Source organism: Pan paniscus, chromosome 3 (assembly GCF_029289425.2).
Source record: "Pan paniscus chromosome 3, NHGRI_mPanPan1-v2.0_pri, whole genome shotgun sequence".
Lineage (NCBI taxonomy): Eukaryota > Metazoa > Chordata > Mammalia > Primates > Hominidae > Pan > Pan paniscus.
In genome coordinates, this window is record NC_073252.2 from 36,280,267 (window position 1) to 36,294,815 (window position 14,549).

The 14,549-nt window shown below is 33.3% G+C and overlaps 1 protein-coding gene across 9 annotated transcripts in view; it reads right to left on the minus strand.

The window, feature by feature from the left end:
• The window catches only part of ARAP2 (ArfGAP with RhoGAP domain, ankyrin repeat and PH domain 2), a 219,135-nt gene that overhangs the window by 36,953 nt on the left and 167,633 nt on the right, over positions 1-14,549 (minus strand). For 8 of the 9 annotated variants that reach the window (XM_055111263.2, XM_034958425.3, XM_003832149.5 and 5 more), the window contains 3 exons: positions 13,868-13,942; positions 10,977-11,094; positions 4,347-4,475 (listed from right to left, as the gene is read on the minus strand). In XM_055111263.2, coding sequence (XP_054967238.2) covers positions 4,347-4,475; positions 10,977-11,094; positions 13,868-13,942 — 322 coding nt within the window. The remainder of the gene's footprint in view (positions 1-4,346; positions 4,476-10,976; positions 11,095-13,867; positions 13,943-14,549) is intronic. The other variant, XM_063603754.1, reaches the window with a different exon arrangement.

The window sequence follows — 14,549 nt, forward strand, 5'->3', positions numbered from 1 at the left end:
GAAATTCAAAGAAATATGCATTTGAGTTACATCTTATATCTTTATATATAAGTATTTCTCTCCCATTTAGATCATTAAAATTTCATTCTCATGTATCATATTCTATTGGGATAATTTTCAAAAAACTTTAGTGCTTAAAATAAGACTTATGCAACTTGAGATTATTTATTCTGGAGCCTTATAGAAGCTATACATTTATGGTTTGCTTGTGATAGATATGTTGAAGTTCAGTATAATATATAATAATAATGAATAATGGTTTAATTAGGTAAGCTATGACACTGTCTAAATAGCAATGTAAATGAAGTTTCATTCTCCCTATCTTAATAGTTCAGTCATAATATATGGAGTAGAAAAAAATTGAGGACTATTACCTTTGTTTTCAAATTAGTTAGCTCTTTATTACAATAATCGCAATGGCACAAAATGTTCCTAATAAATCAAATGCCTTTGAAAAACACAAATAATTTTTAAGTAGAGGCAACAAAAAACACACTTACTCCTATCTAACTCTATAAAAGTAAATTATGTTACCTCCTTACCTTAAATGAATGAGCAGAAATTAAGTGCTAGATTCTAAAATATATTCTTACTTATGTGTGAAGTCCACATTTTAAATAGTTCAGATAAAGAAAGAAAATTGAGAAAATTAAAACCCCTTAATTATAGCAAATTTTTATATAACATTCTTGCGTTAAAAGGAAGTGGTGAAAACATAATGTCAAGCAAAGTATATGGTTATAATTTGTTCTACATATCAGGAAAAAAACTCCTAAAATGAATGAAATGCTAGCCATAGATAGACAGACAGAAATTATAAATGTAGGGACAGAGTAAAATTTGTGGCAATTAGGTATCTAATGTGGGGGTATAAGGTACAAAGGATGTTATAGGGCAACTCCATGTTTTAACAAAATGTTAACATATTAGCTATTTGTTACTGAGAAAAAATGTGGTTGCAACCAACTGCTCCCCCACCTTTTTTTCAAATTCTGATGATTTCTACTTGGTCCCAGGTTAGAATAAGAAACTCTTAAGAAAGGAAAATAAATCTTTAACATTATTCCCATTTTTCTTTGAAGAACAGTTGAGTATTTCTGAGATGATTCTAGTTTATCTGCTAACACACTGACAGAGAAATCATATTTGATTTATTTTCATTATTTCCCTTTTAGATCCCAATTTTAAGGTGTAGTAGAGGTAATGAAATGGAGCAATAACTCTGGAGTAGGTAGGTAGTCGTTGTGATTGACTTAGGAGACATTTGCCAAGACAAAAATAAACTAGACTGAATACCAAAATTATCAAAAGTCTATCACAAAGTATGCCCCATAAGAGTTATTAATAAAGTTGAGGCTGCTCTAAGTCACAACTATAAGAAAAAATCACGACTTAAGGAATTGATTTTTTAAAAATATTACAGATTCCTTAAAAGGGCAAGCTTCAATTCAAACAAATGGAGAACCAACCATAATGAAAGAGATTATTTTGCTTTTACAATCTGAATATAAATCAAACTCTAATTCAATACTTATAAAAATTTTATGGGCTAGAAAATAAGAGTACTTTAGACATTTATTTTATAGGTTCTCTTATTTTTGACCAGACTACATAACTACAAATATGAAATGATCCAATTAATGTATTTGCTGATGGTTTTCCTTTAAAACACTATTTTTTTCATGCAAAGTTCCTGGTACAATAACAAGATGCATATTTGTTGGATTAAATGAGGTAGTAGGGATAGTTCAGGGACAGAGGTAGGTTTTATGGCTCCCACCCTGTTAAGAGATGTGATGTGGGTAAGAGAGTGACACAGAAGTTTACTGACATTTTACTCCAAAGAATATTTCATCATTGGGAGGTCAAGGCAGGTGGATCCCTTGAGGTCAGCAATTCGAGACCAGCCTGTCTAACATGGTGAAAGCCAGTCTCTAATAAAAATACAAAAAATAGCCAGGCATTGTGATGAGCACCTATAATACCAGCTACACAAGAGGCTGAGGTAGGAGAATCACTTGAACCTGGGAGGCAGAGGTTGCAGTAAGCTGAGATCACGCCACCGGTGGCACTCCAGCCTAGGTGACACAGCAAGACTCCATCTCAAAACAAACAACAACAACAACACAAACCAAAGAATATTTCATCCAAATCTCTGAAACATCACTTAAGCCTCCAGCTTGCTTTCTTCTGCTTCGCTTCTCTAGTTCTTCTCTAGCTTTTTTTCTACAAGATTCTTTGTCTAGATCTTACAGAGGCTTGATGCTTTTATAACAGAAGGACACACTCATATCTCCATCTAGAAGATGTAATGGGATAGGTGGAACATCACGAAAACACCAAATCTTCCTACCCAGTTTGTGGTTACAGCCAACGTACCAGCTGTCACTGTACCATTTCTTCTTGCCCTTACACAACAAAGGTTTTACCCAGATATGACTGCTCTAAACCAGCGCAATCTACACCTTGTTGGGTTGTTTGCCACCCACCCCCAGCCATGCCCCGAAGATTAATAGCATTTAATGGTGAACTTGTTTTGGGTTACCCGCACCCTCAGACATACAGAACCTTCACTTATAACATGGCCTTTTAGGATCTAATTCTTATCTATTTTTATTCATATAGCCAACCTACTAGCATTCACACAACAGCAAAGGTATTATGTCTAGGTGTAGGTTTTAAACATGTTGCAACATGGAGAATTAGAGATATTGCAGAGGAATATCAGAAGAAAAGAAACAAATAAAAATTTCAACAGAAAGATAAAGAATTAGAAGAGATATCACAGATTATCTAAATTAGGGTTTCTCAACAACAACATTGACCCTTGGTCTGTACCCACTAAATACCAGAAGCCCTGCCTCCCTACCCAATCTCCAAGTTGTGACAGTCAGAAATGTCTTAAGACATTGTATGTTCCATGTCTTGTGGGCGGGGAGGGGAGGGAGGGGAAATCATTCCTAGCTGAAAGCCACTACTTTATGGCATGTGCATTCATACACGTGCATTCACATGAGTACAGAGAAATCCTATTGCAAACATTAAGAAGGCACAGGCAGTATATGGTCAGAATCATACGTAAGAGCATGAAAAAATTTCAAACAGGATAAAGGTCTCTGAAAGGCTACATTTCTACAGTACAAAGAGTTAGTATCTGTTTTGGCTTTTTAGATGCGTATAATAACACAATGACATAAAAGTTGTTATACTACTTGCATTTTGTAAAAGTACTTTCATGTAAGTAAAAGTATATAAGATATAAAAGACAGTGTATTAAATCAGAAGTTTATATGATAAGCTTTGGTACAATTAAGAGCTCTGAATTATGACTATTAACTAGAGACTCTGCAATGATACTGAGTAGTTTACAGCACTGAAGAGCTGTACCATCCTCCCCACCTTTTTTCACATGATTAAAATTAGGAGGAACACCAATCAGTTCTTCAATTCAATACTTAGTAACTGAATAATATAAGGCAAATTACTTAAGTTCTCTGAGTTTCTTTTCCCTTCATTTGTAAAATTCCAAAGGTAATATAACTTACAAGGAAGTTAAAAAAAAAACTTTAAATGAGCTTTGGTGTGTGTTGAGCTCTGCTGATATGCAATTAAGAAATAATGGTTATTATTTATATTAATCATAAAAGTAATCATAAATTTCAATCCTTAGCTTTTTGAGTTGGATTGTATATAATCCTGGCTTCTTTTTTTGATCTTTCAGTTGATAACAACACAACGGAAGAATAATTAAGTTTCAAAATAAAAATTTTCTGAGATCTCATAGAGGTTCAGAAATGGTCTTATATAGTTCACTGTGCTAGCTAACTTACTTAATTAACCTTACATGAGCACTATCTCCTTCCAGTTGGATGGGAAGCATTCTTACTGGAAGTATTTTATTTTGTAAGTATTTATTTTCCAACTTCATCACAAAAATGTGAGATATATAGCAAGCACTGTATCTCAGAGCCTACATAATTAGCATTCCTTTAATGCCCAGAAAGCTTTCCAATGTAAATGTAATTCACAGAGATGACTTGCCCTCAGTTTAAAAATTGAGGAAAAAAATAAGCATAAGCATGGTAAACAACCTTTAAAAACAAACTATTATTTCCAAAAACCTGAACTTGGTACAATCAAATTAGCCAACTATTACCACAGAGCAACACATTGGGAAAATATCTTCCTGTCCATATATTCTTCTTTCTTATATATGTACTATCTCAGTTCATTCTGTATCTAGCTACTCGTTTTTCACATTTTCAAATATTACTTGTGCCATATTAATTACCCTTTAACCACTTGAATTTTCAATCATAGCTGCAATGTGAAGTAATGACACCTACCACTGCAGTGTTTAATTGTGTCAGCGGTTAAGAATCTCTTCACCACCAGGTAAGCAGAGCCAGGTTCAGCTAATGAACTCCACTGAAGCACCTGCTCCAGTACATTTTCCTTGTAGTGAAGAGGACGCTCTGTAAAAAATAAATTCCAAATCAAATGGAAAATATATGAGGATAACAATTTTTTATTTTATAATCATAAATTTTAAAAAATCCATTTGAAAAGATCTGTAGGCAACATTATACACAATCATATCTTATGTTATATTATACAGTAATAGCACTATGACTATGTAAAAGATATCCTAAGACCTAGAAAATTATTAAGCACATAACATTTACTATATAAATTAATCATGCAGGAATACCTGTTACTGAACTATTTTTAGAAATCAGAAGTACTTTTGATAAAAATCTCAGAATTCTACCTTTTGTACAATAAATTCTACCCCTTGTATAATACTTTATTATTATTATTATTATTATTATTATTATTATTATTATTATTTTGAGACAGGGTTTCACCCTGTCACCTAGGCTGGAGTGCAATGGTGCAATCATAGCTCACTGTAGCCTCAAACTTCTGAGCTCAGGCTACCCTCCCACCACTGCCTCCCAAAGTGGTGGGATGAACAGGCATGAACCACCATCCCCATCCTCTATCCTCTTTTTTAGATAACATACTGGTTTGTTTAGGGAAACCTTCTTATTTTTATATGCAATTAAATGGTTTTAAAAGGACTAACAAACTTAATATTGTCCGTTACTAAATAATAATCATAAATTAATCATAATCCTTTGTTTATCCCAACAAGATCAAACTCATAATTTTGGATCAACACTAGTAAATACCTCATAGCTAATATTTTCATAATCAATATAAAATTATAAAATGTAACTTCTATAGAAAACACTAAAATCATTTACAAAATAGTACTGAAGAGTCTATATTTAACTACTAGTGGAAATATAAAAAAACATGATGTGTCAATATTATAGACTAATTATTGACATAATAGGCCAACTAGCAAGAAATTACATGACATCTTCAATATATCTCTCTGAAGAATATTCATCCATACACATTTTGATTTAGGCAATCATAATTTTAAATGCAGCATATATTCTTAGCATAGAGTTAAAAAGAACAAGTTTTAGAATTACAATCAAAGTCTCACAGAAAAGTTTTTGATGATCAAAATATGTCAATCGGTTAATAAAATGTAGCAACAGAAACATATGCTGGAATAAAGGAAATTCAAACTTTTTCTCAGTGCACTGAAAATAGCATAATTGAAAATAATAAGAAAAGAAGCTGTGACATGAAGATGTCAATGCTGCTTTCCTAGTGTTGTAGCCATGTAAAAGTCAATTCAACTCTTTCACACCATCCAAAACATAAAGCACATACCACCTGAGCTTTTTGTTTTCGGTTAAAGTAATGAGGCTAAAGACAAACAGGAAAGAGCATATCAAAAGCATCATACTTGTATGATCCATCATAATGTAACTGATAATAAAATCACAAGTTTAAATAAATATATCACATCCTCCCTAATACTGGTTTCCCCTGCTATGAACATATCATATCAGAAGTCATCAACAATTCCTAGTTTCAGATAAGAAAATAAATTGTCTGTTTCCAATGTAAATTACCAGATGTTTGCTTCCTATCCAGTAAAGAGAAATCCAATTCTCCATTCTGTGCTTATTGGAGCAAGCTGATTCATTATAATAATGGCAAGAATAAAGAAGGAAAGAAAAAATCCACTAGGCCACACATCCTGAAGACAAATATACATCTTGTTTACTATTATATATCCCCTATTCACAGCATAGTATTGAGTATATAATAAATGCTCAATAAATATTTGACAAATTATTGCATTATTTTCTTTGATGGCCCATAAATCAAAAAAACATATTAACAGAAAGACTCACAGACAAAATGAGTCATCATAAAGCCAGATAAAATCTTTTGTGCTATGTCAATATTACTTTTCTTCAAATAATTTTCTAAAAGATCGGGCAAAGATCATAACTGCCCACAATTTGTCAATGTTATAAAATTCAACTGTTAACTAACTCTTAAGTTTGTTGTCTTCTAATTGAAGTTAGATGTATTTGAAGGTAAGACTAATTATAAAATAAGCACTCCCTTTATGTATGGCTTTAAATATATTTTTAAATTATTCTTTAAGTTCTAGGGTACATGGGCACAAAGTACAGGTTTGTTACATATGTATACATGTGCCATGTTGGTGTGCTGCACCCATTAACTCATCATTTACATTAGGTATACCACCTAATGCTATCCCTCCCCCCTCCCCCTTTTGAGCCTACTACTTGCAAGCTTTGAGATACTATTGATCCCAATAACGGTTGCCATTTATGGAATAACAATTATGTATCAGGCATTATATATACTGGATGCTTTAAATCAGTTATCACTTTCAAACTTCACAATAACATGCTTCACTAGATATTATTATTCATATTTCACATGTAAGGAAACCTAAGGATCACAAAGGTTTTGCCCCTTGCCTCGCATCACATGGCTGGTTAAGGTGAGGAACAGAGATGTGCATCCCAAACCTATCTAACTTTAAAGCCCAAAATCTTAACTATTATAGTTAATTTTATTCTGTACACATATGTAAGCCTTCCCATGATGGTTTTCTCACATGCAATTTGTTTTCTTAGGTAACATATGCAAAGTGAAAAACAATGTCTGCCCTGTCCACATAATCAGAAGATAACAGCAGTTTATGAGTCAGTCAGAAGAGCTAGAAAGAATCCTAATAAAATAAACAGATCTCCCACATCATAGTAGGTATGAGGAAGAAACAAGACCATCTTTTTCTGATAGTACTGCATAAAAAGTAACTGATTCTCAAACTTGGATCTCTCAGTGAAGCCTATTTAAATGAGGCCCTTCAGCAATTAAATTTCTTTCAAGATGTGAAAAACCTAGAGGGTAAAGGGGTCTACATTGGCAGAGGATGGGTTCGGATTTAAGGTAAAGCATTAAAATAATAGCATATTTTGGATGACTGGCTCTTATGGAAGAGAACCTAACTCAGCTTAATGTATATTTCATACCAATGTAATATAAAATGAAAACATCAAAAATATTAAAATGTTTTAAATGGTTATATTTTCCCACGAATCTGACTACCATATAAAGAAAAAAAGATGACTGCTGTTTTAGTCAGAACTTCCTGAAAAGTTGTGCACCATCTCACCAACGATAGTAATGGTGAAATATCATTTAAGTGAAAAAAAATGTACATGATTATAGCAATCTGAATTAGTAGCTGCCACATCCATGGTGATTCCATTTACAGGTTTAAGAATCTATTTGCATCATCTTCAGGCATATAGGAGTTTCCCAGCATTTACATGCTAATAATGCATATGTTCCCTTTATTTTTATATTTTAATTAGGGTATTAATTTTTAATGAGTACAATAGGTTATCTCAGGACAGTAAAGGGAAGATTACCAAACATTTATTATACAAAGGAAATACTGAATATAGAGAACTCCTGGTTTAAAATATACAGATACTTAAAATCTAGCACTCTGGCTTACATATTTATAAATTTATATATTCATTCATTCATTTTTTTACTGCATTACTTGGAGGATTTATGTTTACATTAGCAAACACACCAACTGCCTGGCTGACATTCTTCTCAACTACAACCTTCTTACTACCTATGCCTTTACTTTTATCTCCTTCTCATATTTCACTTTATCTTCTCTGCATGTTACTAGATATAAAGCCTTCAACATGTGGTACACACATGTTCCACTGGCTTCAGTAAACCCACATAACCACAGGCCCTTCTGTTGCTCTCCTACCATTATTCCTCTGGGAGGTTTTCCCTTACTGCAATTTCTACTTGTACAGTTGACAAAACATTAAGACCATGCCAAATTTGAATTCTTAACTCTAAGTGTATTCTTTCTAGGTGTACATGACACATTTCTTTGTTTATACATTGACACATTCACAAATCAAAACTTGATGACTCCTAGTTTTTTAGATATCTTGGCATAAAGACAACTTTATTTTAATTAGAAGTAAAAATAAGAAAAAATCCAATTCAGTCTTAGCATTGTATATACTAATTATCACATTCAAGTTTATAATTAGTCATTCTGAGGGTAAACATCCCTTGATTGCTCAAGATAAAATTTCAAAACAATGTTTCTTGGTATAATGCAACCCCTCTTCTAGCTATATATAATTCCTTTCTATCCTCATCCACCTGCTTGCTCCTCTTAGGATGGCCAGTAGCCAGAGATACAGAGCTCCAGTGGCACACAGATATGCTTTAGTGTACTCAAACTTTGAGAGGGCAACGGAGGTAGGGAGGGGATGCCTACCCCTAAACCCACAATTCAGTATTCTGCTATCAAACTTTTAAAAAGCAACAGAAATAGAAGCGTGTAGGAGACAATCATCTGTCCAAGCACTAAACAGGGCCCTGAGATCTCTTCATGGTTCCTAATCTACAGGCAGAGATCTCTGTCTATGTGCCTCCCACATTTGGATGCATCTATACCAGGAACCACAATCCATATCACTCAGGTCCAGAATGCATCTACTTTTTTGCCCCACTTCAGTTGAAAAGGCTTTTGTGGAGTTTCATCCACATCAACTGCACTATGAGAAGTAGTCAAAAATATAAAGCCTGAAATACATGGTAAATGCCCTAAGAAAAGTATAGTCTAGGGCAGAACCAGGTATATACACATTGCTATTCTATAAGTCATATAGTATACAGTATTATAGATTTTTAAACAAATGATAAGACATCAGTGTGAACATCATGAAGGAAGAGACATTTCACTTAGACTGTGAAGGATAAATATGCAATGAGGAAATAAAGGGTTTTATGTGGTGGAACAATGTAAACCAATTTGTAATGTGGAAAGATATTTCTGGCAATAATGCTGACAGTTAACCTTTACGCACAAATATAACAAAGCTGGTAACCAAGTGACCCATTCTTTAAAATTAAACAAAGACAAAAAATAAAAACTTTGTCACCCTTGTACCACAGAGTCATACAAAATCATGCCTCACTTATTCAATAGATTTTATGGCTCCTATATACTAGGCACTATGCTAGACATTAGAGATTAAAAAAAAAAACAACAGAATTGCTCCTACTTTCCAAGGAACTCCCATCAAAAGAGACAAGTACAAATCAAGGTAATAAGTACTATAAAGAGAAATGAGACAAAGTACAATGAAAATTTTAGTCTAGGTTTTAAAAGAGGTAAGAGTGTGAGCCAGATGGAGGAAGAGCAAAGGTATATTTGGGAAACACCAGTTAATACATGTTAGCCAAGCACAAAAAATAGAAGAGATTATCTAATAATAATAAAAAATAAAACAGGTAACATGAGAAAAGATGGCAAAGGATGTTGCAGCAAGGAAAACCCAATGTTTAGAAAACAGAATAAGGAGAATCTACAAAAGAGGTAAAATGAACAGAAAATCATAAAGAGAATCCAGGCAGTATGGAAAACAGAGTGAAGATCATCAAATAAAAAGGGAATAGTCATTAACAATAAATGCCACAGAAGGTTAGGTAAAGTGAACCCAGATGTGAATCTGGGAACTTGACAGTTGGGAGGTCATAGGAGTCATTTGCCAGAGTATTTCTGTGCACGAGGAGGACTGAGACCGATTGAAGGAGACACTGTGAACTGACATCAAAGTACCATAGTCATTAGATCTTGGCAATGTATATTTAAAAATAACATTGAAACATTTTAAATTTTAAAGAATTGTGCACAATCATAATACAGGAATAAAAACATAAAGACAAAGTACTGACAATCCCGTTTCATTTTATCACTTATTGCAACACTCCTAATAACACACTATGGGGTATTTTAAACATTGAATTTTAATTTTTGTCCTAAGCTTGCGGGTGGCAAGATTTTCCTTTTGGCAGTTTGGCAGCTATACTCCAAAGTGTCCCAAGACCTTAGTAGGTAGCAGCTAGACAGATGGTGAAGGTACAAAGACATTCTGTGTATTATTTTTTTTTCTGGAGGTCTTTGAAACCACATGGTGTTATTAAAATGTTAAGCTCATTCAGCACTTGACTGTTGGGGTAGTCAAGGTGCTTTAAATGCTCCCTTTATCCCTAGGCATCTTGGAGATGAAAGACAACAAAATATGTGATTCACTAAAGATAGAAAAAAGAAAAAGAAAAAATGAAGCTTCTGCTGCTCTTAAAATTATTTTATATAGTAAACAATATTTTAAATCAACATTCCTTGTTCTTGTTAAATAATAGTAATTCATACCACTCAGAATATTGTGCCAAATCAAATCGCTTGTCCTTATAAACAAAGGTCTTCTTTTCTGAGGCAGCAAAAGAGGTACCTAAAGTCTTGCACTGTATTTTTATAGTCAATAAGGTAATATAATTATTTTGATGAGTAAAATCATAAAAAGGCAACCTCAAACATATATTAACACATGCAATAAGGTAAAAAAATCATAACAAGATGTTAAGACATAAAATGTTTATAAAGTCTTGTCTTAAAGAGTACTTTTTATAGTATAAGTAATTTAAGAATCCCTAGCATAAAAATCACTTACCTAGCTCTTCATTTTCAATGACTTCAAACGTGGCCCAAATATCACCTTTTGCAGGAATAATATTTTTTATTGCTAATATATCATTAGTTAATTCTTCTGCTTCCATCACAGGAGATATCTGTAAGAGAAGTAATATTTTTTCAAAAAACGTGTTAGACACAGAAGTAGCCTTATGCTAGGTCAATAATATTCCCCATCCACCATTTAATGATATCTTGAATTTATTTTGAGCATGGTTAAAACCAGCTTCCCTAATCCCATACAGAAAACAGCATGTTCAGATCTTTTCCATAAAATGTACATAAGTACAAAAAGAGATTACAATATAGACATAAGAGAATTTTTTAATCTCTTACTGAGCAATTAGACCACTCAGAAGGAAAGAATGTACCTAATTACATTCGGAATGACCTTCGCCAGACAATGAATCCAACAGTCGTCTACATGTAAAATTTTTACTCAACAGTTCTATAATTAAGAGTGTAGAGTGACTTGGTTTATTCAGCCTAGATTCTAAATTATACACAGTCGATGGCTATCGGTCATGCCAAAAAGCTCCAGGGTCTTGGTAGTCTGTGGTGTGCCCTGCCATGCCAAGTGACAGATGGTGGGATACCAAAGTATGCTGGAACCAGGATTCCAGGGCAGATGTCAGAGTCTGCAATGCCAACCTGGGGGTCGGTTCTACGAAAGTCCCAAAGCCTGAGGCCACTGTATAAGCACATCACCTCTTCAGGGACTTTTGGAATTTTTTATTTGTTTCTTTTTGTTTTTGCTTATGCCAATCTTAAGTGCATGCTGGCCAAAAGCAAAATGGCTTTCTTCAATTAGAATTTAGTCATAATGATGTTTTAAACATTATAATACTGCAGTTGCAACTTGATTTGCACATTTTCAGTAAAAGGATGTCTCTACTAAAAGTTCTTTAGAAATGTATTTGTTTCCATTTCTCTTGCCCATAATTACCCATAAGCATATTGCACATACATAAATAACAAAAAACCTATTTCACTGCAGGTAACTCGCAAAGTCTACCTTTTGTATTTTATGAAATTTAGTGCTTTTTTGGAATATAATTATACAATGAAGTCCACTATTTTCTGTTTAGAAAAGCCTAAAGAAATATAAACTTAAAAGAAAAAAACTTGTTATAGCATCTAGGAATAACAGAGAACACCAAGCAGTATGGAGTAGTTGAATCATTTCAGTGATGCTGTTGATATGCATGAACAAACAATATTTTTAAGGCTAGCACTTTCTTTAAAAAATAATAAATTATTGAGAAACCCACTTGTGAAACAGGCAGCAGGAAGCACCTTGGTCTGAAATAGGAAGACCAGAACTCTATTCCTTGCATCAAGAGAGACCAAAAGCTCCTCTTTAGTAACACCTAACACTCCACACTTGGGAAATTATTACTCTACAGAATATACAGATCAGTATACTGAACGTCCAGTCGAGATTATGATGACCCAGGTTTGTATTTCTGGCCTTAGTATTCTTACTTCCCAGTTTCCATTCTTATAAACTCGGAACATCACCTGCTTCATCTACCTCCATGGGTTGAGGTAATAATTAGCAGAGATAAATGTAACTAAAGGGTTTTGCAGAATCATAAGCATTAAAACCTAAGTAATTGGTTTTAAATAGTTTTTGTTATTTTCTAAAGAGCATTTGGAGTTACTATAGGTGAAACTGGAAAGTCCTTTATCTAAACACACCGGATAACATAAGAACATGGCTCAATTATAACTTCTGTTGTGACTTTAGAAGATAAAATTAAAATGCGCTATTAAAGAGCCTGTGTATAGATTTAAGTCACGAGCTTTGAATACCTTCTCCAGCATTAGTGATGAACTTGTGCTAATTGGTCTTTACTAGTTCCTCACATCTCTTATGATCAGCATTATGCATTCAGTATAAGAAATATGACATGGCCAAGGAGTGGCAAGGCAAATGCCTCATAAAGACAAAACCTATAATTATAGTATTAATATTTCAGCTTCATGTACTAAGTAATGTACTTAATGGTGTATAGTTACAATTCATAATCATTAGAAACACAAAACTTAAAATCAAATTATATTTAACTTAAGTCCAAATATATCTAATGTTGTGACTGTTTAATCCTGGACTTTAAAAAAGATAAGTAGCTAAAGCCAAATTTCTGTTACATGGCAGAATGTCTACTGTTCATACAAATAAAGCAGTCTTACCAAATAGCGACCTGAAATATCAGTTACTATCTGTAAGGCAGACAAATTACTAAATATAGTAGCATGACAAACATCTATTTTTAATTCATCACAAATGATCAGTACTCTCAAGGGAGAAAAGAGTTATCCAAATAAATATCCCAGACTTATATTCAAATCAATTGGAAGACTGGATGCTAAAGTACAGAAAACAAGGGTGAGAGATTATTATTAATTATAACAGCACTAGTAGTAATAGTTATTTATTAAACACTTACATGCTGAGCAATGTGCTAAGGGTTTTACATGCATTATCTTATTGAATCCTCACATCAATGCTATGATGTAATACTGTGATTTTTCCTCATTTTACAGGTGAGAAGACTGAGGCTCAGAGCAAATAACTTGTCTAACGTTAGGAAGCTAGGAAGGGGAGGAACAAGTATTTAAGCTCGGGGTATTTTCCAGAACTTGAAGAAAATCTTAACACGTAATCCAAAGCACATAAGATGTTCTCTTTCCAAACGATCAAAATACAGAATTCCTGGGGGATATCACTATAAAAAGTCTATGTTGTCAGTCGTTTGAACTGGAGAGGTAATATAAAATATAATAATGGAAAATTCAAAATATATAAAATAATGCTAACATTTGTGACTTCCAACAGTCCTCTTTACATCCACCTTTAGAACTTACCCGAATTATAATACTACAGTCAGGTTCCTTCCTTTCTACATATACTTCAATTAACAAATCTCCAGCCTGGGAAACCTAGAAAAGGGCAGAGGTACAAACAACACAGATAAACATATTGTAAAAACACACATTTGAAACTGAAGACAGTTATAAAGCCCCAGTCATATTTCTGAATATTTTATAACAATGAAACAAGCTCAATTCCCCTGCTCACAAGCATGATGTGCCCATTTCCACATATGGTTAAGGACAAGGCATTTACACAAATGTTACAATCAGCAACAACAACCACAATGATTTTCTTTTTTATCTCTTACTCAGGAGCTTAGTACTCTCAAATACCTTACATTTTTCCTAAAATAATGAATCCAGCTACAATAGATATATGCTGGCTGTGACAAAAGAAGTTGTAGGAGCCATCAGCATGTACGTTAACAGGATAAACAAAATGAGGGGTGAAAACAAAACACATGAAGTTTTGCTTCAAGCTATAATGTGTGCATGATACCAATATTTAAAAGGCAAATTATGGCTTGCTACGTTTTTAAAGAGAAGATATGCCTGAAAATTGAACTTTGAGGATAAACTAGGTCAGAGCTATATTAAAACTACAAATAACATAAATTTAGAAAGAAAAATAAAAGTGATGTCATTCATGGAATATGGCAGACAATAAAAAGAA